The following is a 25,370-nucleotide window of genomic DNA, read 5'->3' on the forward strand; positions in this document are numbered from 1 at the left end:
GGGACAGTATTAGGGCAGATCTGTGCATTTTTGATCAGTTTGAGAAAGACTGCAGAATGTTGGAGACATTAGGCATGGTGATACTCCATAAACAATATTGTAAGTCTGAGGAAAAAAAAAAATTAAAAAGTTCATCTTAGGAGAAGCACAGTAGAGTAGTAAGAATATTAAAGCCAGTGTCATCCATCACTTCACAGCTCAGTCCAGTATCAGGATGGGCAAAATACCTTTGAAAGGCAAGCATTTGAAGGTAATGGCACTGACCACAGAGTATGCAAGGCTGTTGGCTCTGCTTATGCTTCCCTTTCCTCTCAGTAGAGGTGAGGTCTTACCTGCATGCAACAGTTCTCTGTCTTTTATTATTTTGCTGAGGTGGTGGATTTCCATTCTTCTCTCACATATGCTTAGCGAGACCTACATAGCCGCAGAGATCTCCAGAAGTAAGTCGGACCAGGTGCAGGAGGAATACATTCCCAAAGCTCTCTGCAGGGTCTGTAGCAACAGGCAGACATCCCAAAGGCTATGCGCAATAACAGCTTCTAGAGTGTTTCTTATCCCACCCTGCCATGTTCACATGGTGGAGGGATTGTGAGAAGCCCTGCAAGGCATACTGAAAATGGGCAAGAAGACCTCAACTTGTGCCACACACCTCACTAATACCTGGCCCATAGAAGGAGGAGGAGGAGGAGGTGGTGGCATGGTGTGAAGCATGAAGACAGAGAACTTGGTTTATCTGTCAGCCCCGTGGACCAAGTCCCCTAAACGTGATCCAGCTGCAGCCCTTAGGTGGCTCAGGAGGTATAGCTTCAGAAGGATGTGCTTTTTGCCAGAGAAAGTGAACATGCATTTCTCTGAGTGATTTCACAGGTGGGTTCCTGGAGAGCAGACCCTGAGGGCAAACACTGTGAACTCGGGGAAGGAGTGGAGAAAAGGGGACATGGTGGCAGGCATTTTTCTTTCATTCCCTCAGATCACTCAAAGGACCAGGAAGTGAGGATGGGATTAGGAGCAACAAAGGGGAGAGGTAAAAGATCCACTGTTTAGGTATTTAAGTGGAGGAAAAATAAATTGTCTTTACCTGTGCTCACTGCTGTGGGAACTGTGTAACTCAGGGGATACACGGGTAATTTGTCTCCTTTCACAATAGGTGGGGAGAGCAAAGCAGCAAGATTTTTGGTGTCAGTTTCTGACCCAAGTGACAACCTCAGCTCTCTTCATTCTTCCATCATTTATTATTATTACTGCATTCAGAAGACAAAGATTGTTGCTTCTATTTGGTGCTGGGACACATATTTCATTAGGAAGAGCTGACTAAGGAGACTCACCTGTATTTTGTCTTCTTTTGGCAGTTTCGTTATAAATAACATGAAAGAGAAATGCTTTTTGCTATTGTTCTTTGTAGATTGGCAGGTTATAATTTGTTCACAGAACAACACTTACATATGGGGAAACTGGGAGATAACATCCTTCCCCCTTTAACCAGCTGACTTCAGATGTTACGAAATAGCAAGTGGTTTCATTTAACAGGATTTGTGATCACAGAGCTCATAGTGCTGCTGCCTCTGCTGTTTTCTTAGCTGGCAGAAAGGAACCTTAGCCAGTACTATGACGAAGATGCATAATCTTTCTTTTTGTTTTTAAGTTTTTCTTGCAAATTAGGTAGACTGATAGCTAGCTATTTATTTTAATTATTATTACTCTTTTTAAAAATGCCATTCAGTTTCTCTGGTTTTGCACATATTGTGTAAAAGGAGAAGGATACTGCATTTGGATTTTTCATTATTTTTCTCATTATATTTGGCTCATGTTTTGATGTCAAAACACAGTGTAGGTAAGTGGGAGTATGTGCCTGGAGTTATGGGGAAACTGTATAGCTGCAGTATCAGATGTTGAAGACTCCTTATGGTCTCACACATCCCATGTGAAATGAACAAAACTCCACATCCCCTGTCTACCCTTCTGCTTCCTGAAATGAACGAGAGAGGGGGTACTGAGTAAGTGTAATAATGACAAATTTCTGGCTCAGTCTGTAACCCAGAGGACCAGTTTTTATTTTTTATTGTTTTGATCTGGTCTTACTCTTAGGCTTGTCCAGTAAGTTAAACTCCAGCTTGCATAGCTTGCAGAGACACGGGAACTTTGAAGGCTGTCCTCTCCACCAGGGCTGGTAGAAGGGAAGGGACAGGCACCCAGAACAAACTTAATAAAGCAGCAAACAGGAATGGAAGTGTAACAATATATTAAAATGAAATCAATGAATCAGCCTGCTAGTGTAGACATCATGCTAAAAGTGAGTGGAAGACGCTGAACCATTAATTTTGACTCTTTCAACACTAGTGATATTTTGGAAGAGTTTATTTTGGCTGCTAGGATCCACAGAAAGAATTCAGTATTTCCAGGTCTTGTTGTGATTTAAAACAGTTTTTTTTAAATTGTTTTGGGTGTTGGCAATGACTCAAAATAATCTCCTTTTTTTTTTTTTTTTTTTTTTCCTATTTGTAGGGACTATGTTCATCCAGGTTCTTAAGTACATTCCTAAATGTAAACACACAGGCAATTTTTTTGAGTGCAAAGGAACTGCTCAAGTGGTTCTTTTTAGACACATGGTTAACATTTTGTGGAATTGATTACGCTGAAAATGTATATATAAAAGTTATAACATATATATGTAATCTTTAAAATAAGCATTTTCTCCTCCAGAAAGTACACCCAGATATCCTGAAATTATTATTAAACAGCATAGAACATATTAAAATCCTTATTTGGTAATTGCAAAGTTAAACCATGTATAAAGTAGTGCAGTGTGATTTCCTGAAAATATTGAAAAAATATTAAGCTTTAATATTGCTCCATTATTTTAAATCCTTAGTTAAACAATGGTGGGAGAGAAAAGGAAGAAAATGCTGTATGGTGGAAACATAAAATAAATAAACAGAGAACGAAAATATATAGTATCTCTGTAAAACCATATACTGCATCCAAAACCAACTTCATTCAGGCTGTTCAGTATAAAAGGAATAGATTAAAAACCTACATGATAGTCTTTGATATGAGCAGCTGTTGGTGAGATAATTTGCTTTCTTGCTTCTAATATGTTCATGAATTTTATTAGGAAAATTTGCCTCGTCTTGTATCAGAAGAATGACAAAGGAGATAGCATATTGCATGCATGATGCAAGGAGTAGAGTAATACAAAACATCTGGGTGGAGAGGACAACAGTTCAAACTGATGGTCAGCCTATTAAAAAGGCAACCTAGTCTTTGCTTTTCTCGTTTCTCACAGAAAAAAAAAGAAAAAGAAAAAAGAAAAAAAATATATTGATAGATTTCTCCATGAAGAAGCATCTTTTTTTGATTTGCTCAAAAAAAGTTTGAGAACCTGAATGATGTTCATGAAAAGCCTTATATATCATATTTATGATGAGGCAGTTTTAGGGGTCCAGAAGTTGATTTGAACCAGAACTGCTCTTTGCATACTGGCAATTGCCCGTCCACTTGCATAGAAGATATTTGGTTGTTTATTGATAAACTCTTTAAAATACATATATACTTTTCTTAAACCAATATATGAATTAATATTTACTGAATCAATGCACTTGGTATTTGGTCAAACTAACTCCATTAATGCATACACCTTTTTTATCAAATAATTAGCAGATAATGACATATGAACAACAAGTAACTGTATCTTAGGCATACACCTGTGAACTTTTGGGTCTCTCAAACATTTCCAGGAGAATGGGAAGTTATTTAAATGGTTGTAAGTGTACACAATTTCCCAGCAGTGAGGAAATAAAATTACCTTTTTCTTCACAGATAATATTTATTCATGCCCTCATTTTTGTGTAGCTTTGTTGAATAGTATTAGATAATAATATTCTTTTGAAGGGTAATGTTCATCATCCCTTGAAATGCGGTAATTGGACACTGAATGAGTAAATAATGTTGGCTGGAAGGCAAATTTGGTCTGCATTAGGGAAAGTCATCGTGTGCTTTGAAAGGATGATACAGGACTATATGCTGCCTGCTTTCCCACCTTGCCATAAAGAAGAGCTGTAAGACAAGCCTGTGGATTCTGTAGAAGAGTAGCAATTACCAACTACCACTCAGCAAAGCAGTGCTAACCTACTTATTACTCCCTGCTTGTGAGGTGAAACCCTGTGGCTTAAACCAGCCTGGTGCACTCAGCAATGAAAAGCAGTGTAAGGCACAGTACTGTTTAAACTTTCGATTATGTGAGCACCGTCTCACACTCAAATAACGCATGAGCGATGATAAGCAGTCACTTCAGGTTGTAGAAACTCAAGACTCAAAACCCACTGTTGTTAAGGCTGTGCTTTACTTAGTGGGATTTCAAGAACTTTACTTCTTCTTGCTCAACTGAATGCTTTAACCTACAAAACAAACAAACAAACAAACAAATAAATAAATATATATATATATATATATAAGTAGCTGAATCTCCTTTATAAAGCCACATGCATGCACAAGAGAGATCTGACATATGGTAGGGAATGAATCCATTCCTTTTTCTGCTGGCAAAGAAAATTACCACTTTTAAAAGCAGCGACGTCATACCTTTCTGGCCTCACAATTTCCTTTTCACTTCGACTGCTCTTTCAGGAAAGTTCTTTTTCCTCATTTCACTGCTCTGTAAATCCACCTATTCTTCTAGAAATCCTAAGCAGACAGCATCTGGCAAGCCGCTTCTGTCTACGTCAGGGTAAATTAAATAGCACTCTTGCAAAGGTGGCACTTTCAAAGTTTGGTGTGTGAAACTGAACAAATATTTGTGTGACCCTAACTTACGCATGCAGAATCCATATCTACAATACCAAAGAACCACGCAATTAGGCATGGTTGTGTGAAAGTAACTGATCTGTGCATACATACTGGGTATGCTTGAGCATAAACTCTCTTACAAATATATGCCTTCAGCTGAGCCTTCCTAAATTTTTTCCTTTGTTTATGCTCTGTTATTTGTGCATACTATTAACTCCTTTACTTTTCCCAGCATTACATAACTTCCAAGTCAGAGACTGCTGCATTATCTGGAACATCTTCATCCCTGTATGCCAGGCAGTAAAAATACAATTTCAGAATGCACTTTTCTGCAATAACAGAATAGTATTCATACCTTACATTAGGCAGAGTTTCCTGATCTCTTTTACTAACTCACAGCAATAGTAAGGAGCCCTTGGTTTCAGGATTGTCTCATAAAATACTGTGTCTGATTTGATTTCTGCATTTTAGCAGAATAAATTTCTTAGCTCAAATAGATATTCAGCAATATCTTCTTATAAAGATGCTATACATATAGTTGTGTCTGTCTCTGGTAAGCAGTTAGTTCTCTTACACACAACCAGTTTAATGAATTCTTCATATACTTGGTGTGATTTAAAGTGCCATATTTTGCTTTTAACTGTCATCCATGTAAGGCTTCTCACTCTCGGTCACGGCAGTCAACAGCACTTATCTTCAACATTCACATCTTCCACTTGTCCATACCCATTGCCCTTCTGAACATGACTGATCTGGAAGAACTGGAAGAGGGGAAGATGTTTCCACCTTGGGATTTTCCTGAGTTAATCTTGTTTTCTGAGCACAAACTCACTTTTTTCAGGAGTTTTAAGTCCAATATCAGACTTTGGAGTGGGATGCATTTCTCCCTCCTGTAGGGTGGAAACCTGTATCAGGAGAAGACATTGGATGGGTAGCAGGATTCTTCAAACCATCGCACTTTGCTTCACTGGAAAGACTTTGCTTTCTTTGTGTCTTGTTAGCTATCTAGCATAGCGACACCCTTTCTGCTCCCATCATTCAGAAGATTCAACGCTGCCTTTTCATGTTCAACACTCCCCAAGAAGCACTTTTCTCTGTGGAGGAGGTTCAGATGCATATCTTTGAAGTGTTTTCCAGAGATCAACATCATTACAGTACTAAGTTTATGGTCCTATGGTTTACTGTTCTCACCTTTACCCATAATCTAAATTTCTCTGTGTAATTTAAAAGCAGGGCAGCAGCTTTTGTGGCATTTTAACACAGTATTTTCTGACAGCATGTTTGTTCCTGTTGCTTAAGCATGCTCTCACTCCTGTGAGGGTTTATTTTTATGATTTGTAATTATGTGCTGAAAATAAACAAAAGTGGTATTTTACTCTCTTTATGCATTTTAGTTGTATGGTTAAGAAATCTTTGAAGACAACCCACAGATTTACAGTACCACTCATTCATGACATTGTGAAATAAACTTTTACATTCCTTGATAAGTACTTAGCTATTTCATGGATACTTGTGTAATATTAGGACTTCTAGGGGTAATTACATAAAAAATGACTAAACAGAATACTGCTTCTGTTCTCATTTCATCTGACATTAAGTTAGATGTCCTGCAGCTTTTTAATATGGTCCTATATGTTGTCATTCAAAGCTTGTTATATGCTCAACAGCTGTCCAAAGTTTTTTACCCTTATATTATTTCTCAGTGTAACATTTTGTTAGGAACATGCAAACTGAATTAAGATAATATTTGTGTTCTTACTGAACAGTTCCTTAACATTTTTTTCTCTTCTTTTTTTAAGGTAAGAAAATCGTAACAGAGCCTACAACCATTAAGCAGATCACAGCTCTGAAAACTGACAGTGAGAAACCATCATCTGCTAAAGTCACTGTTAAACCTCCTGCTTTTGAGACTTCGATTACTGAAGTGTCTGTCACCAAAACAAAGGCCCCTGCTTGGGAGCAAACAACCGCAGAGACTGAAGAAGATACAGAAATGACTACTGATGTGACTGAGGAGAAAAGGGAAATGGAGGTGCTTATGGAGAACATTAAGTTTACCACCCTTCTACCTCAGACTGTCACAGATGGCAAAATAAGCCCTTACGATACACTGGGAAGGACTGAATATGATGTTTCACCTAGGTTAACAGAGAGCACATCTGCAGCTTTGGAACTGGAGCACACTTACTCTGAAGCAGAGTTGCCCGAGGAACAAGGTAGGTCTGAAAGCACTGAGGACGCTTTCTTGACCTCTGTAATTTTTCAGGATAGCACAGCTGTAGCTAAGAGTTCCACTGGTTCATGGGAAGATATTGAAACAGGAGACACACAAAAACATGATGCTGATAATCAGACTGAACAAATAGAAGTGGGTCCTGTGATGACAGCTACAGATAGCTTGGTACCGACTTCTCAGAGAGAGTTTCCCAGAACAGGGACTTCAGTTTCACTAACAAAAGCAAATATGTATCTGGGTGCCCACTCAACAAGAGAACCCACAAAAAACTCAATGGAAGCAAAATCTGACAAGAAACTCACAACTGTTGTAATCCCTAAAGCTTTGTTCACTGATCAGTATGATCTTACTACAGAGGGGGAGGGCAGAGAGAGCACGTACACCGTTATGCCTGATAGAGCTTCTGGCACAGCTACTGGTAGCGCCCCAGAGTCAGAGGTGCCTGCTGTATCAGAGACACTCATAGATGAGCTTGCAGTAACCACTGGACAATCTTCTACAGCAGATGAGTCAACTCCATTCATTAAATTTAGTTCTTCTGCAACTGCACTTGATAACAAAGCGTCAGCTGAAGGAAGCGGAGAGGACTTAAAAGACGTGCAGCACACCGTGTCAGCTGGAATGCCTGTATCCTTTTCTGTATCGACTGCCAACCATACAGGATCTGAACTCTCTGCTTTCTCAGGAAGTACCATTTCCCCGCAGAAGTTTGGAGAAGGCGTCACTTCTGTTATTCATTCATCTCAGCAAACAGAAGGATCAGATGTTTTAGAAAAGCAGGAAAAGACAAAGGAGCCAGAAATGAGAACAATAGATAGTAAGGTCCCTTATGTCACTACTGCTGTTCCTGCTTCTGTTACAGCAGAATCTGAAGGACGTTTTGCAAGTGAGAAGTTCACACATGCTCCTCCAGGTTCTGACACATGGCTGCAGACAGATAAAGATCAGGGTTATATGACAGAAGAGTCTTCTTATACTAAGAGAATTACTGAGTTAGATACAGAAGATGATATCTCTGGAACGGAGCCTACGTCATCTCCAGGGCAAATGACGGAATATACAAAGCATCCAGGAGCTCCAGTGTCAGCAGTAACAGATGAAACTGAGACAAGCATGGAAACAAAAAGTGATGAAGAAGCTGTATCAGCTGATTTTGATCAGAGTAAAGGTACTACAGATGTCTTCCACACAAGCGGCTCTTTAGATTTGGAAATGACCACAGTATCTAAAATATCAATGGATGAAAGCAGTGCAACGAGAATGCCTTTTAGCTCCTCAAGTGGTACTGTATTACCAACTGCTGTGCCCACAGTCACGGAGGTGACTGAGCACGAAGGAGGTGAAACATCAGGGTATATTTTGAAAACATCCATTCCTACCCCAGAAGTAGAACAAACAAAGGCTACTGAGAAATCAGTAGCGACACCTGCTGAAGAAGTCTCTACTGTGATGGAGGTCTCAAAACACACAGTGACAGAGGAAGACCAGACGGCTGTTGAGACATCGACTGAGGAGGAATCACTGGCAACACTTCAAGACAGGGAAGGAACAACATCAGTTGGCTTTGGAGGGACACAGGAATCATTTATGTTTACAGATGTAACAGAGGTGGAGACACAGAAAGAACACGATGCTTCCCTAGTTCCAGTTACTGTAGATAGTGAGGTCACTAGAGATATGCAAGTTACTGATCAGACTCCTTTTGATGGTAGCGTTCATACAGAAGCAACAGATACAACTGCAAAGGATAGCAAAGTGTTCCTGAAGGAACTCACCACGAAAGATCAAGATCAAGAACCAGATTCTGCCATGGAGTCTACGTTTTCTATGACATCTATCCAAATGCATGAACAAAAGACAATGACAGGATCTGAATCATCCCAAACAACCATTCAGGAAAAACATATCGAAACAGGTTCAGCCTATGATGAGACATATATAGCAACAGAAGTATCAGTGACAGCAGTAAAGCTCACAGAATATGGAAGAGTTCTGGGACCTGTTGAAACTAGCACCAGGTCCCTGCATCTCACTGTGACTCCCCAGGCTGAGACTGCTACTGATCAAGAAGAGAAGGTCACTGAAGAGATGCCCGTAACAGCTGGTACACAAGCAAGAACATATGAAAGCAGAGGAACCCCCACCATGGAAGAAGAGAGAGGTGTAGGGAGCTGGGGTTCTGTGCTGCCCCCCCATACGATGCCCACAGGTCGTTCTACTGCAGGAAGCGTTACTGTTCTGAGTCTGGGAGCTTCTCCAAATCAGACTCTGGAAGGTTCAGGAATATCAGAAGAACCAGAAGAAATCAAAACAGTTACATTTTCAGCTAGTGCAACAGAGAAGACAACAATTCTCAGTGATATAACTACATCTCCTATTAGCACTGTAGGCAAAATTCAGCCTACATCAGCATCCCAACCTTTTGTTTCTCAAAAGTCACCACGTATCATTCCTGAGGAAGAGGAGGAGGTAACCAGCAGTGACATTGTAATAATTGAGGAATCTATTTCTCCCAGTAAAGCCACTGCTGAAGATGATCTGACAGGAAAGATGGTAGAACCAGAAATTGATAAGGAATATTTCACATCATCAACTGCTACTGCAGTTGCACGACCTACTGCACCACCCACAGTGAAGGAGGCCACAGAGGCTTTACAACCTCAAGAGGTGTCTCCTTCTACTGCACACCCTGATAGTGGAACTGACATAAGATTGTATGTTATTCAAATCACAGGCAATGATACAGGTAAGATTTTGCCTTTTAGACCTGCAGTCCATCACAATGGACAGTTTGTCATAACACACTGGTGTAACACCCTTAGAATATACTGGAGGTGCTTCCTGGATCACTGAAGCATGCAAAGTTCAAGTTTTATCTAGACAGCAACTTACTAAGTATTGGTAGGTCTATTTTTCTATCCATTAAAAAATGATCAGAAAAGTTTTATATATAAGACAAAAATGATTAGAAAAGTCTTATACGTATGGTTTGGGGTGAAATTGATTTCTATGTAAGAATGATATGAAACTGTTGCTTTCCTATTGAGATTCATGATGGTTAAGTTCCAGTTTTCTTATTTAATATTGCCACGTCACTGATTTAACTTCAGCTATCTGTGAAACAAGCATTTTAATTTCACAGCTTCCATTCCATGCATTACTAGTCCTAAACGAAGCACTAGATTATTTTAACATTCCATTAGTCTGTAGCAATTAACAATGCCATGTACAGTGTAGTCAGCTAAAAAAGTTTAATGCATTCTGCTGTGTCCAAAGGTGGAATCTCCTTTGATTTGAGGGAAGGGTTTTTACAGGCTTTTGTAGCATATCATAGTATTTTTTCTATCCATTTTACAGAATCTGTGATGCAAATTGATGTAATTTTTACAGTTGCATTCTGTTTTTTAGCTGATGGCATTGTACATGTGTATGCAGCTTCAATTCCATGGGTATTCAGAACAGAAACTCCTGAAGTAGCGATGAACTGTCGAGTTTTATAACGACTATGTCTCCTTAACACAATAGCTGGACTCTATATGATTTTACATTGAAGAAGACTGTAAACTGACCGTTATTTAAGATGCCTTGGTAAAACCTTATTTTTTAAAATAAGATGTAGAAGAAATGACAAAAAGGATAAAGCTCAAATATCTAGTAGGTTCAAAACTGCATTTTTTTAAAATTATTTTATTTTGGAAAAAAAAAAACTAATTTTTTTTTTATATATATAGCTTAACTGTCTGTGATGCTCTTGAATGGTTATATAAGAAACTGTTTTGTCATTGGTTCTTTGCCATAACATCCATATCTCTGAAGAATTTTTCCAACAGAAATCACAATTTATGGAAGTCTTTTGATTGGTTTTATCAGGTTTATCCTTGGTAGAATTATGTCAAAAGTCAAAAGGCAGAAGTAGATCCCTTGAGATGTGCCGTATCATTATTGGATCTTCCATGCGGTGGATTTTGTATCTACATTTACTTTGTGCTTGTTACCCCACTTTATGTTTACAAGATTTAAAACTGCACAAGTCATATCAGTGGTGACTAAACCTTCTGTTTCAGAAAATAATAGTTCTCTTATTTCATTATTTTGGCTGAGGCTGTAGGTGTTGCCATTGTCTTGGAAGTCTCAAATGAGACAAGAGCGGTAAGTCAGAACAGAAAGGTAAATTCTGAAGACAAGAGTTAAGTTGCATATTAAATGCTTTTGTACCTGAGGAATTTTGGTTAATTCAGCTTAATAATTAATAGTTGGGCTGTGCAGCAGTGAACAACCTTTCCTGCATACATTGTTGAGTTATACTGTGGTGTACTGCACACAGTAGAGTAGATCGCATTAGGCAGCTGTTTGTTCCAGGTGGATGGTAAGAAGTAGGATGGTTTGGGAGTGTGTGGAATCTCATCGTTTTCTTCAGAGAGTGCATAAGGTGTATGGTTCAGGATTTCTCTATGTATATGTCAAGGGCAGACTTGTTTTATACTTTCCTTGGAATGGTGTGGGTACTGTGATTCAGTAAATTAAGAGTTAGCCAAATTTCTGATTTCTGGACTATCTAAAGGACAGCCGATCAATGCACAGCCACTCTCAGTGGCTATGTTTGGTCTCACTTGGGTGATCTAGTCCTTAGGACAGACTTTCTTCAGGGTTTATCTTCTGCGTCTTCATAAATGTTCTTTAACTGTGCATCCATTTTTTTCCACGTATATATGTGCATATGTGTAGGGGTGGTTACATTCCAAACTAAAGGTATACAGCCCTAAAACTCTGCCTGTAGGATTGATTTGGTCTATCAGGATAGAAGAAAAAAAAATAAATTCCTGAAATATTATGAAATACCCTATATGGCAGTATCTGTGTTCTCTTTAAGCATAAAAGGATTTACCGTGTACCAAGTGCACGGTCAAAAATGAGCTTTCTTTATTTTTCTGTTTCCAAAATCTAACAATGGAAATCCCTCCAGTTAGCTATCCACAGAGAAAAGCTGCCCTATACCTACTTACTACAAGTTAGGCCAGAGCTGCCAAAGATTTATTCTGTCTGAGAATTTGGATTAGGGTTTTCTTTTCTTTCCTCCAGAAATGAGAGTCTGCATCTGAAAAAGCCTGTCCAGCCCAGTTTCATTTCATTGTTTTGCAGTCCATAAACTTTCCTTTGTGCTGAAGAAAATGTATATAGGAGATACTGAAGATGAATGAATTTCACAAATATTACTAACACATGCCCTTCACTAGAATGTAGTTTAACTTCTTATCCTATCATTCTTTGTTTGAAAATTGATCTAGAGTCATACATGAACTACATAAATTGTACCTCTGACTGTTTGTTCTCAGCTAAATGGCAGCAAGAAATAGTTTTCATCATTACATCTCCCTGATAAAACAAGAGTTTTTCCACCTTTGCTTTGGCGTACATTCCAGACAATGTAGCTCAACATTCTTAAATAAAATAATCAGTGAAGGATATCAGCAAAGGCCTTCATGATTTTAAAGTCAAGCTCCAGAAGTACATCCTAAGAAATGACAATTTGCTTACCAATCCTTTCAGATAGCAGCTTTTGTAAAATGGAATAATTTTGAGATGTTTGCTGTATAAGGGCCACTGTATATAAATTAATATAATATTTTTCTTCTTGATTGTTGGAAATATTTATGAGATTAATTTAAAAAAAATCTTTCTTCACCTCCTTGCTATTCATCTTTCGCTAGAAACAACTTAACAGTGAAGTGGGGCTTCACTTAATGATGGTATTTGAGTTCTTCGTGGATCTTCAGTGTGCTGAGGGGTCCCACAAGGCTCCCTGATGGGGTGTGGAGGGGCATAGGTGGTCCAGGGTTCCCAGTGAGCAGGATGGTGGCAGGCCCTTTGCAACAGGCAGGCATCCTATGCGTCCCCATGTCCACGTTGCCAGAGAGGGAGAAGAAATGGGGAGGATTCCCCACGCCTTTCTTCTCGGTCTCAAACCCTTGCTAAGCTGGCACCACCTTTGCTGAGGAGCTTTGAAGTCCTTGGTTGGAATGTGCTGGAGATGCATGGAATGTGTTATGGATGTATGGAATGTGGGGGATATTTTTCTTTATTATTATTGTGGACTCAAGCTGCACTTGAAAGACCTTGTATGTTGACTGGGTTGAAGTCAATTAAAGCTACTGGCAAGGATCTCAGGCTGCCTTATACCTTCCCAGATTAACGTGAAGTAGTACCATATATAGCTTAAATATTTCTTATTTAAAAATACAGTAGGCCCTTAAATTTATTAGACCAGACATCCAGGGACAGTTTCTTCTATAGGACTTCTTTTCTCATGCCATCCAAGAGCTAAATAGGTATGCTTCTAGCTTTTAAAATGCATGCGTGCAATCAATTAAACATTTCATAAAGGAATTTCAGTTACTTTGGAATAATAAAATATACCCGTGGAAACAGAAGTGATTTGGGGGCCTGGCAGAAGGTCATCCTCATTAGCTTAAACTAAACGTGCACAAATGCTGATATGAAAGAACACATCACTGGATGGATTAAACTGCTTGTTTGTATAAGAATATGGTGGTTTTCAGTGAGAAAATGTCTTGTACAAACAATCCGTGCACTTCCACGTGAGCAAGTGTGAGGCAGCTGCACAGACTAATGAGGAATATAAATACAAAGCATGATATTTCTTATGGCCCATGGCACATGGCAGATCTGTGACAGGTGTTCCAATAAAGGAGGAAAATAGATTTGTGCACTGGGAAACATCCTTTTGTTTTTGTTGTTGTTGTTGTTGCTGTTGTTACAAAGAAGACCACACAGATGTTCCATGATGGAGTGAGCGTGGGACTTCATTAACTTGTGTGAAACAGCAGGCTGTTCCCTCTGAATGGTGACCATGTTGCCAAAGGGGTAAAGAAAAATAGACCTCACTCTGATGTCTGACCACACTAGAACTTCTTTGTTGCATAGGATAGGACAGGAGACATCCCGTCTTTCGAAGCAAAGATGGAAAACTTGCCATTTTGTGCCCGTTTATCTCCTAACAGTTCTCCTACCTATTGTAGTGGTGAGCTCTGATGCTGTTGCTGGAAGGTAATGGATCAACAGCTGAAAAAAAAAAAAAGAAAAAGGAAAAAGAAAAAAAAATTGAAGGAACTTTTCAGCTCATAAAAGCTTTATGAGCTGAAAAATGCTTGTGGGGGTGTTGTTTAACAGTGGTTGAGGGGATACTGGAAACATAAGTCCTGTCTGTATCAGGAGTAATTTGCACACCTGCATTTTTTGGAGACATTTAAAAGTCTTTTCTTAGTGAATGTATTTCAAAGTGCTTATTGGACCCTGGGACTCACACCAGCTCTGTCTGGTTTCTTGTCCCCTCCAGCTTTGAGCGGAATGAAATTGCAGGAACTTGTGCTTTGTAGATGTGGAATTTTATGGAAAGAGGTTACAAACCTTTGTGTTTCAACATGTAATTCTCTGACATGCATACTTCTGTCTTAGAAATGCAAGAGGGTTTGTGAAATTTGAATGAAAATGAGTACTGCAGAATGCAGGATGTTAATGAGTCATAGTCATAAAGCTGAACAAAAGAGGCAGAATAGGGTCTTTTCAGGTCTGTTTTAGGCCTCGTCTTAAAATTCATTTAATCCTGTTGTCTTCTCAGCTCCTTTTGGGAGTCTCTCAGAGACCGTCATGGCTCTCCTAAAGTCTGATTCTAATATCTCGCCTGAATTGTTTCTTGGCCAGTTCATACCCGTGTTTATTCTTGCCAGTATTGTCTTCAGACTGAATAGGTCTTTTTTCTTCTTGACACTTATCCCTTGATACTTTTATTTCTCTGTTCAGTCATAGAGAATAACCATGTCCCCATTCAGCCTTCATTTTGCTCATTTCTGTGGGGGAATGTGTGCCCAGGAGGGTGGAAGTGCTCTGGGAGCTTGCTGGCTCTGGGTGCTGGGATGCTGCTAGGTGGTGGTGTGGAGGGCAGGGGTGGCACACACCTCCAGCACCTTCTCCATGTGGCCCATCACGAGTGCTTGTAGCTCTCTGCACCTCTACCCACATTGTTCCCTTCTAGGTTCTTTTGTTTATGCCCACTGGCAAATACCTGTCTGGACACTGCTCTTTGTAGCATAGGCACACGTGCTATATGCAACTCTTGGTCTACTTTTCAGAATATGTCTGAAATGTCAATGTATTAATTATTGTGTTAGAGAGGTCTGCTGAGGGAGTAGAAACTCATTTGTGTGCTGAAATCACACGTGTCCTACCTCAAATGATAAGTATATGCTACTGAAACTTATTGTTTATACTTAGGACCTATTTAAAATCAAAGTTTATTGTAAAGAAGAGATCTTTATCTTGCATTCAGTTCATTCTCCTGCTTTATTCTCATCCTTTAGGCCAGACTGGATGGGGCCTTGGCCAACCAGATCTAGTGGGTGGCATCCCCACCCATGACAGAGGGGTTGGAACAAGATGATCTTTAATGTCCCTTCCAAGCCAAGCCATTCTGTGATTTATGCAGTGTCTGCTAACATGCCCAAATGGATATGTCTGGATAGCACATCCTTGCCTGCACAAGTTGTTTGCTTTTCTTAGCAACTGTTTAATTCTTGATATCAGTCATGCATTTAAGAGAAAAGAGAGATCCAAATGTACCTGAACATCATGGTGACCAAAATGCCATTTAATTTGCAAGTACATCCTGACTTGTGTACTTTTTGAGGTTATATTCTGTGGCTGCAGTTCTATTGGCATTGTGCTACTAGACTGAGCTAACCTCATTTCTGAAGGGATGTTGGAGCAATAGTAAGGTGCCTCTGCTTGGGCTGACCAAATTCCCATCTCATTAAATGAAAAACCTCCTATTTGTTTAGCAGAAGCTGGGCTTGTCTACTTACTGACTGTAACTTTCCAGCTGACATTAATACTATGGCAGCTGATGGTCCTCACCAGCCCTGGAGAAAGACCACATTCTCTGCTGCTGCTGTAGTCAATGGACATGGTTTTACTTCAATGTTTGAATTATTAGTGCAGTCCTTCCTCGTAGTGTTTTGTTTCAAGCACTGGGCTTATGTGTTCAGCTAAGAAAGAAAAATAGTGGTTTGGGAACACATTTCCAAATGAAACAGGTTTGTCAGTGTGTGATAGCTGCTCAAGTAATTTTCAAACCCTTGATGACTGAATTCTCCATAGTATTTGTAAAATGTGGCATAGAGAGCCAATTTTTCATTTTGTTTTGAGTAGTTAAGTGTTAAATACCAGCTAATATGGCCAGATTCTGATATCATCTTCCCCAGTGTAATTACACCACAGTAATTCCAATGAGGTGATTTAGAGCAGAATTGTTTTGGGGATGGTTGGTATCTGAATGTCTTTGTAACATTAACAGCTTCTGTTGCATTCTATAATTAGGTTATTTTTTTCTTCAAAGCAGATTTGTGTCATAGGGACTTTAATGAACATATTTAACCCTAACTGATAGACGTGTTGCTTAATTAAGCCAGCTAGAATTTTTCTGTATCAGAATATTCACATTGCTTTGGTGTTATGAAGGGCTTTTTACAAAAAGTAGAACACTGTCACATGTAAATCATGCTTAAAATGCAACAGCAAGGATGTCCAGCATGAAAGAAAATGCTAATAAACGAATAACTGTAACAATGTCAAGCTTTTTTGTACACTTTTTTTTTTTTTTAAAGGGAAAAGGAAAATACCAACCCCATATCCAACAGAGCTAAAACTTGATACTCAGAAAGTTTCACAAGAAACTGAGACAGTGGATTAATAAGTAGTCTTTAGGACACTATTGCTGGCTCTTCCTGAAGACTTATTATAGAACAATAATTTCTTTTTTCACATTCCTTTATAGACTTCCATAGATACAAGAAACAGTGCCCTCACATTAAATACTGTTCAGAGGATGCCTATACATTCCCTGCTGTTTTTGCATTGTTTCCAAGGAAACGTCTCAGTTCTAGACATAGGGATTACACATTTCTAGCTTTCTTATAGCTCTTTGTTTATTCATGAGACAAATGAAGGAATTTTATTCATAGGTACAATGTAGTTTTTCATACATCTGTTGTAAAGGAAGAAGAATCCTTTTAGAAGTTTTGTTTACATGGAGAAAGTCTTAAGAAATCCTTTGGCAAAAAAAGATGAACTATCATTTACATTGAAACTACATTTAGAATATGAATTAATTTTTTAGGAAGGTGTTTTTCTGTACCAAAGTCTTCTGAATTTATCCAGATTGTAAGAAATCTTACTATTTATGATGGGATATCAACTTTTTGCCATTTTCAGACAATATTAGCTATACTGTTTTGCTTTACATGAAATGATTAATTGGATACAGTGAAACTCTGGTTGAATACAGGATATGATCCTGGAAGTGTATACAAAGATATTTTTATAAGTGACTCAAAGACTAAAGCTCTTAGTAGGAAGCCATCCCTTTAAGATGGATCACTTAATATTTAGTCTGATAATAACACTTTAAAAATATTTGGTTGGCTATTCTTTCTTTTTTAGTGTGTATTTTTCAGTGGTCTTTTTTTTGCAGTTTTTTGCAAGTTTTAGATCCAGTGATTAAATTCATTCTTGCTGATCCAGCTAGCCTTTTTCCATCTCCCTCTTTTTGACAGTGTTTAGATGATAAATTTGATCAATAATATACATAATACCCGCTGGTTTCTTTCAAGATATTTGTGAATTATTTCCTGGCACAAGTCAGGATATGTTCGGAGTGTCTGTACCTATTTTCTGTAGCCTTTGGGAACATGGAGCTGAAGTTATCTATATTGTTCTGTGGAATTCACATTTATTAAAAAAAAAAAAATTGCTCAGTGAGTTGTCTTAGTATTTGCTTGACCAATCCATTGTTACTATGCTTGCTTAAAGAAGAACTCATTATCAAAACTCATATAAAAGTTTGTGTTTATGAAGACAATAAATGAAGAAATGCAGTTGGAAGTTTGGTCCCGTCCAGGAGTAATTTTGTCTTCCAGAAGTCCGTGCCTGCTTTGCTATTGCCTCTGCTGTACTCGGTTACCATTGTTTTTTGTTTGTTTGTTTGTTTGTTTTTTTCTCAGTAAATTTTTTCACCACAGTCTTGAGTTTTTCACGTAGTCCAGTGAGAGTTCCATAGTTTCAGTGGGAGTTTTTTGGCATATGGAGGAGAAATTCCACATACTTAATACACTTTTGTGCCGCAATAAAAGCATAGAATATACCTATACATACACAGAGTACCTATATGCACAGGGTAGCATCCTTTTTAGTCAGATTTCATTGTGGGATTTGTCTAAAGTATTTTTTTTTCCTCTCATAGAAGTGGTGGATGAAGTGATTCTTGTGTTGATCATGCATTTGCTACTCAGGCTTGTAGTGGATTGCCAGCGACATGTTTAGCGACATATTAAATGTTATAAGCAAAATTCTCAAGTCCTCTGTAAACTCTGCGTAGACGTGATCCAGCTGAGAGATTAGGATAAAGTCCAGAGGATATATCTCTGGTGAAAATAGACAGCGGTCAGGGAGTTGTAATGGAGAGTGAACTTGGTGGAAACCCTCAGTGGCCATGGTGAACTAGTTCTGAGTCAGTAGACATAAAACTGTGTTAGGATAGCACAGAGTTTGTTAGTTATTGATTAGCAGGGTTATAGTTAATAGTCTGCCCCCATGGCCTTTTTTAGAGCTGCACCAAGCTTATCAGAGCTGGACATCTAATTTTTTTATTATTATTTTTTTCAATCTACTTGGCTGAAAACTTTTGATTGCCAGTATTTTCTAAGAAAGATGTTGTGATTACTTTTTTTAAATGTTTCTAAAAGCAAATTAGTATTATTCCAAAACAAATCTTACAGGAAAAAAAAAAAAAGAGTAGATAGAAAAATGCTTTGCTTTTAAAATGAAAACATTTCTCATTGTTTTCTTGTGTGTGTGTGTGTGTGTGTGTGATTACATGGTTAAAGAGAAACTCATTCTCTGTATGTGTCATATGTTCTATGTCCAGCTCCAAGCAATGAAATGGTTAAATATTGGCAGGTATACTGCAGGTTGCTCTCAGATAAGTCTTCTGTAGTTATTAGCTCATTCTGGAGTATTTCTGCTCCATCAGGCTTCTTTTCAGCTATACTCTTCTGTCTGTTTCATCTGTTGTGCACATGTCCCTGCAAAGCTGAGAAAAGTGAGGATCGAAGGCACCCCAAAATTGATCCAGGAAGAAATTAAATGTCAAGTTTAGTATTTGACTTTTGAAAGGCTTTGACATGCATGACACTGCACTCCTAAAAATATATTTTAGTCACATTTGTGTCATTCTGTCTGTAACAGTGAGGTTTTTAAACCCTTATGTTGGTCCAGTTTATCCCCAGACTGCTTTAGATTTTTTAATACCCAGAGCAACCATACATATTAACCCCTAAAGATAAATTTCAAATGGGTGCAATTTTTTTTTCCTTCCAAGTCAAGAGATCATACTAAGAATAGTCCATTAAAATTGCAATTACAGAATTCATTCTGTGTCTTTTGAGTAATATTTGCAATGCATAAAATGCTGAAAAATCCAAATGCCATGTATGTCAATCTCTGTGTGTGTAATCACTCAACTATTTTAAAGCATACATTTGCATTTAAGCTATTATGACGATAACTCTAGTAACACAGGCAGATAGGTCTAGGACAAAGGTGATTTGCCCCACAGTGGCCTATTCTAGCAAAGCTTTGCTCATATTTCAATGAATAAAACTCAAGCCTAAAAATAGATCTGCCATGACAGAGTGAGTGTGTGTTATCACATAGTTAATAGCTCTAAATTTGTCCCGAATGGGGGAGCGGGGGCTGCAGACAATCAGTGTGTCTGATCAGTTATGGTTTTGAGTGCTGGCTGCATGACCAGAGGGCTTGTGCAGAGGTTAAACTAAAACCGCGCTTACGAAGTGCTTGAAAGATGCTTGGAAAATTATAGGGGATAAAATTTCAGAAAAGCATCATGATAAGTGGCAGCACATTTACATAAATTACTCCAATATTCTGGGGTAATAACATATTCACATAAATATGTGGTCTTATATATAAAAACAACTGTCTGTCTTAGAGCTTGAACATCAGAATATTTTCTGATATTTTGTTTTTGCCACATGAAATTCCCCCTTTGAAACAAATGACATAGGCTAAGAAAAGAAAGTAAAATTTAGCCCTTGCCTACTCCATAAAATAACCTGTATTACTCCTACATTAATGTGATATTGACTTAAATTTTTCAAGAATTACCACAGGAAGGAGTCTACTCTAAGTTCCTAAAGCCAAATATTGTTGACATTTACCAGGGAAAGGGACAGGGGAATGAATATTTATTATAGGGCTTTTCACAAGCAGCTATGGGAGTTGCCAAATGGTGGACATCTGCTTCAACACTGTAGCTGTAGCATTTAGACATCGGCGCCGGATTTTTGTGTTGGTAAGTCATTTGTATTTCTTCTGGGAAGGGGCACCATCTTCCCACGTTAGTAGGGACAGAATTAGTTCTTTCTCATTCCATTGCATAATGGCAGAAGCATTAGCGTTTGCCCTGGAGTGAATGTAACCGCGAGACAGCAGTGAGAATGGGCTAGGGAGGGCAAGGCCTGTTGATCTCTCACTGTTTCCTCCTCAGCCATGGAAAAGCTCCCATGAGATCAAGACTGAAGCAGTCTTGCTTTCCTTCCCAGCCAGCTCTTCTGCTCGCCACCTGACCTGGTGAGCTGGCCTCTGGAGTTGGACTTTTCTATATATATGTATCCAGACAGACTGGCTAATCCAGATACCGTGTGGCTGCACAGTCCGGCTTTTAATTTGTTTAGGATTTCAGCTGAAGAAAAAAAGATTTTAATACTTGTCAGTGGTTTGTTTTGGGTTGTTTAGCCCTGCAGAGTTTTAGAAGCGTTCTCTCTGTAGGCAGAAAGTAAAATGTTGTCATTGGAAGGACGCTCATGGATCGTGCAAGAAGAGACACCACTGATGGGAGCATTGGTTTGTTAATGCCATATTGGAGCAGAGAGGAAACGGGAAGAAAATAATCCTCTTTAGGATATTTTTTGACAAATATTCTGTCATTATACAGGGAACTGTATCCTGCACTTGCAGGGGCTTAGACTTGACACTGCAGGAGTGCCATTTTTAACAACTTGACATTTTGTTCAATCTGGTTTTTCTTAACAAGTTTACCACTGTGTGAAGGGGGAGAATGCAGGAAGCAATGAGGCTGAAGGAAACACCAAAGATTGCCAGAAGGTTTCGTGATACTCTTTTATGATAAAACAGTCCCTTTATTTCTGACATGGTTTTTGTATCATCATGTCTATTACTTTAAAATTTGGCAGGGATGCTGTAGCACAACCATGCAGGCCAGAGTCCTGTGCAAACCAGATGTCCGCATAAGTGACATCCACTCTACACAGGTGTTTCTGGTCATAGCCAACAATTCGGTCAAGTGGGAACTTGTGGGAATGGTATATCTGTAAAAGGCTGCAGTTTAAGAACATGCCAGCGACTGATACTGAGATTTTCAGCAGGGCTGTATCTTGCATGGAAAGAGAGACACTCAAATACAGTACAGCAGATTCGTGGAGTAAATCCGAGCAGGCAAGGCTGACCACCCACCTTGAATTTCTTTCAACTCCTACCCATCCAGCTGTGCACAAATTCTTCTTTTCAAATATTTTCTTCCAGAGATTTGCTTGGGTGATCGACATTTCTATGCAAGGCTCATTTATATAATTTATATCTAATCTTTCTTTCTTTCTTTCTTTTTCTTTCTTTCTTTCTTTCTTTCTTTCTTTCTTTCTTCTTTCTTTCTTTCTTTCTTTCTTTTTCTTTCTTTCTCTCTTTCTTTCTTTCTTTCTTTCTTTCTTTCTTTCTTTCTTTCTTTCTTTTTCCCTGCTGATGAGATTTTAAAAATATTACCTTCTCTTTTGACTGTCAGAGGAAGAAGAAAACATAAATTTTGATTAAATTTAGAAGGTAAAAAAAAATAAGCCTATGGAAATGTGCATTACGTCCTTAAATGTTTCTAAAGTTAACAAATGTTTTAGAAATATATCTCCAGCTGGGGAACACTTTTAAGTGAGCTAAATAAAACCCTTTATTTATTTAGACTAAACAGTAATCAAGAACTGGATTTTGTTAGACCTCATCATACATACTGTCCATGTTAATGGGAGGTAGAAGGATGAAAATAATCAAAAATTTAATTATTTCAGCACCTTTCTTTGTTGTCTTTACTTAGGTGTGTATAATAGTAGCCATGTTTCTTTAACACCTTAGACCAGCTCCTTGGCAGTATTTCCCACCTTTCTTTGCTGGGGGAAATGGTGTATGCCTGAAGCAGTACTGCACTTTGACCGTGCTTAGGTAGGTTAATGATATTACAAGATGGCACAAGTTAGAGGAATTGCATTTACTTAAGACTGACACTTGGAATTTTCCTTCAGCAGGAAATGTCTGTGTTTCAAAATCTTATTTCCTTTGAAATGAGATGAAAAGAAGAACAATATAATCCCTACTCCATTAAACAAAATGGTCCAAAAGATGTTATCAGAATGCTTTATATCTGTAAAATTGAAGCATTCTGTAGCAATTTAAATGTAACATTTTTAGAGAGAAAAAAAAAAAAACATTCTACACACCTAGTTTTAGAAATTTTAAAGTCTTTTTTTTTTTTTTTTTTTTTTTTTAAATGAGGGCCATCTTGTCAGATTGCTCCTTCACTTCTTCACTATGCTATTAAAAGAAAATATTCATTGAGACTGACACATTCCTGTGGCATTGGTTGAGTTTTTTTCACTGGCAGAGTTTCAGAAAGCTGTAGTCATAAACCTGCTTGAGTCAGTCTAGACTGCCAAGCTGGTCCTCAGCAGAGCTGAGGTTCAGGGGAGTCAATGTGTGGCATAAAGCTCTGTAAGTCTTTCCTCATGCTAGGTCCTCTCCCAAGCCCAGACATGAGCCTTCACTGACCTTTCATACAGTGTAAACTCATTTCGAACTCTTACTTTTAGGGCTCTGAAATATTTTACAGAAGAGTTGGAGACACCTGTTGGCTGAGTTAAAGCCTGCTGAGTGTATGCTCACTTTTGGTAGGTCACTTTTGCTAACCTGTCAGGTGTGTCCCATGAATGTGCATGTATTTTGAGGTACAACATAAAAGCCATGACTTTCGGTTCTTCAGAAAGTCTTAGTCAAACACAATGTGCATGTTTACTAAAGTGTTCTGTAGATTGTCTGTTTGGATCAGCATTTCAAAGCAGCTTTGATCCACAACATAAGGTTGGACTGAGCGAAATTCTGTGACTCATTTTGTGTGGGAGGCTAGACTAGATTCTATGAATATACAAAAATGAGTAAGATACAGATTCATGTGCCTTCAGTCCTTACTGCTATCGGTGTGCTTTCCATAGAAAATTTTAAAAATCTGATCCTGCTTTGTATTGCCTTTCTCAGAGTAATGCTTTTTAAAGGTCTAATCAATAGCTGGTATGAAGGGACATCTGTTTGAGACATCTGACTTGAGTTGTCATTTAGCAACCTGCCTGAGCTGATAGTCCATTCTTCCAAGAAGTGCTGACTGCTAGGGATTACAATTTTGTCTGTCCCCTGGTCCTTGAGCACGCGATCTTTTGAAGGTGACATTCAAGGCCATTGCTTGTAGGGAGCAAGTTTATCATAGTGCAAGTGATGGGGTTCTTCTACAGGAGATGGTGGTCGTGGTAGCATACTGACCAACTGCAGCGGTTTACGCTCACTAAATGTCACATTTACAGAAATATGATAAAATATGGACAATATTTTATTGTTATTTTAGTCATACTCTGAACTAAATCCACAATGATAAAATTCTGTTGAAACCAAAATCAAAATTCTCTGGTTATCAAGTGCAGGACCAGATATGACTACTGCAAACTATTATTTATTTACTTATTTATTACATCTTAGCCTTGTGGTTATGGATTCTTGATAGTGATTGCAACGTAGTTTGTGATAGCGTCCCACTATCTAATGATACTCACACTTAAAAGGCAAACAGTCTGAAATGGTTTTGGTCTTTCAAAAATCTTTATTCTTTTTATCTCTATTGTAATCAAAATACAGGGCCTGATTCAAAGTCCACAGAATGTGTCTTTAATCTTTTAGTGTATTTTGTGGCCTTATCAGACATCTAGCTCTACAGAAGACTAAACTCTGTTACTTCTCACACACGTCTTGGCAAGTTGTTATAAAACAGTAAGTGGGAAAAATGCAGGAATCCACAGGTGAAATTGTGCTATCTTCAGCATGTCAGATCAGATATAAATTGTCATATTATGAATGAGAATTCAGAAAAACATGCTTAATCCATAAGTCTTCTGATTTATATTCTTTTCACTTTTTTGAAAGTTTGGAAAACATTAGAAGCTGTTTTTCATTTAATTCTTTATTCATTCTTATTCAGCTGTTTACCTGAGGAGTTTTTAGAGAGAAAATTCTTTCTACTGCCTGTCCCCCAACAATGATCTTGAAAAGCCTTTTAGTGATCTTTGTAGAATATTAAAAATCTTTTCAAGAAAGACTAGTATCAAACTGTATAAATTTTTTGAATATGTGGAAGGTAGCATTGGGTAACACTGGGGCATCTCTTTTTCCTTGTCCCATGAGAAACAATTTGGGCTTAGAACCAACTGTCATTAGAAGGGTCGAAATGGAAATTAATGCCACCTCAATCCATCGCTCTGTGGTTTTGAGTAGTAGCAGGCAAATCCTCCTGTGGCTGAAAAAGCACCTGGAGCTGGGGGATTTCCATTTCTTACACATAGTTGACTGTTACTGAGGTAGATGCCTGCACCATGCAGGTAATTTTAAATGTCTACATGTATTAAATGGATTAAGAAGCACTCTAGGCTGTATATGCACTCATCAGCCTATCTATTTCATCTTTATTTCACTGCATACTTCAATTTTCTCAGTAAAATGTCTTACTGACAATTCTCCTTTAGGACTTGTTTGGATTGGCAATCTAGACTGACTACCCTTGTTTTTACTGCTTTTTAGCTACTTGTTTTTACTTTCTTCTTCTGGAAGCGATAGTAAGAAAGCACCTCTTTGAATAAGTGCTCCTTTTGGCTTGTTTGTCATGGTAATGTGTGAACTATTGATAGGAATATTTAGGAGCTAAATTCTTTTCTCTTAAAGTCCTCGTCTTGTCTCTTATTAGCAGGCTCAGATGTATGTGTCTTTCCCTGCAGATGAAATGGACATGAACATAAATATGGGAAACATCTGTCAGCTACATGTAGCCAGTTCAAAACTATTGCAAGTGTTTGTGTGTCTGCCCTGAGGATCTAATAAACCATTTAAGAGT

General features: G+C 38.3%; 1 protein-coding gene across 4 annotated transcripts in view; it reads left to right on the forward strand.

Annotated features, from left to right (window-relative positions):
- The window catches only part of VCAN (versican), a 114,149-nt gene that overhangs the window by 47,269 nt on the left and 41,510 nt on the right, over positions 1 to 25,370 (forward strand). For 3 of the 4 annotated variants that reach the window (XM_035563207.2, XM_050716475.1, XM_035563208.2), the window contains one exon: positions 6,582 to 9,764. In XM_035563207.2, coding sequence (XP_035419100.1) covers positions 6,582 to 9,764 — 3,183 coding nt within the window. The remainder of the gene's footprint in view (positions 1 to 6,581; positions 9,765 to 25,370) is intronic. The other variant, XM_050716476.1, reaches the window with a different exon arrangement.

Source organism: Cygnus atratus, chromosome Z (genome assembly GCF_013377495.2).
Source record: "Cygnus atratus isolate AKBS03 ecotype Queensland, Australia chromosome Z, CAtr_DNAZoo_HiC_assembly, whole genome shotgun sequence".
Classification (NCBI taxonomy): domain Eukaryota; kingdom Metazoa; phylum Chordata; class Aves; order Anseriformes; family Anatidae; genus Cygnus; species Cygnus atratus.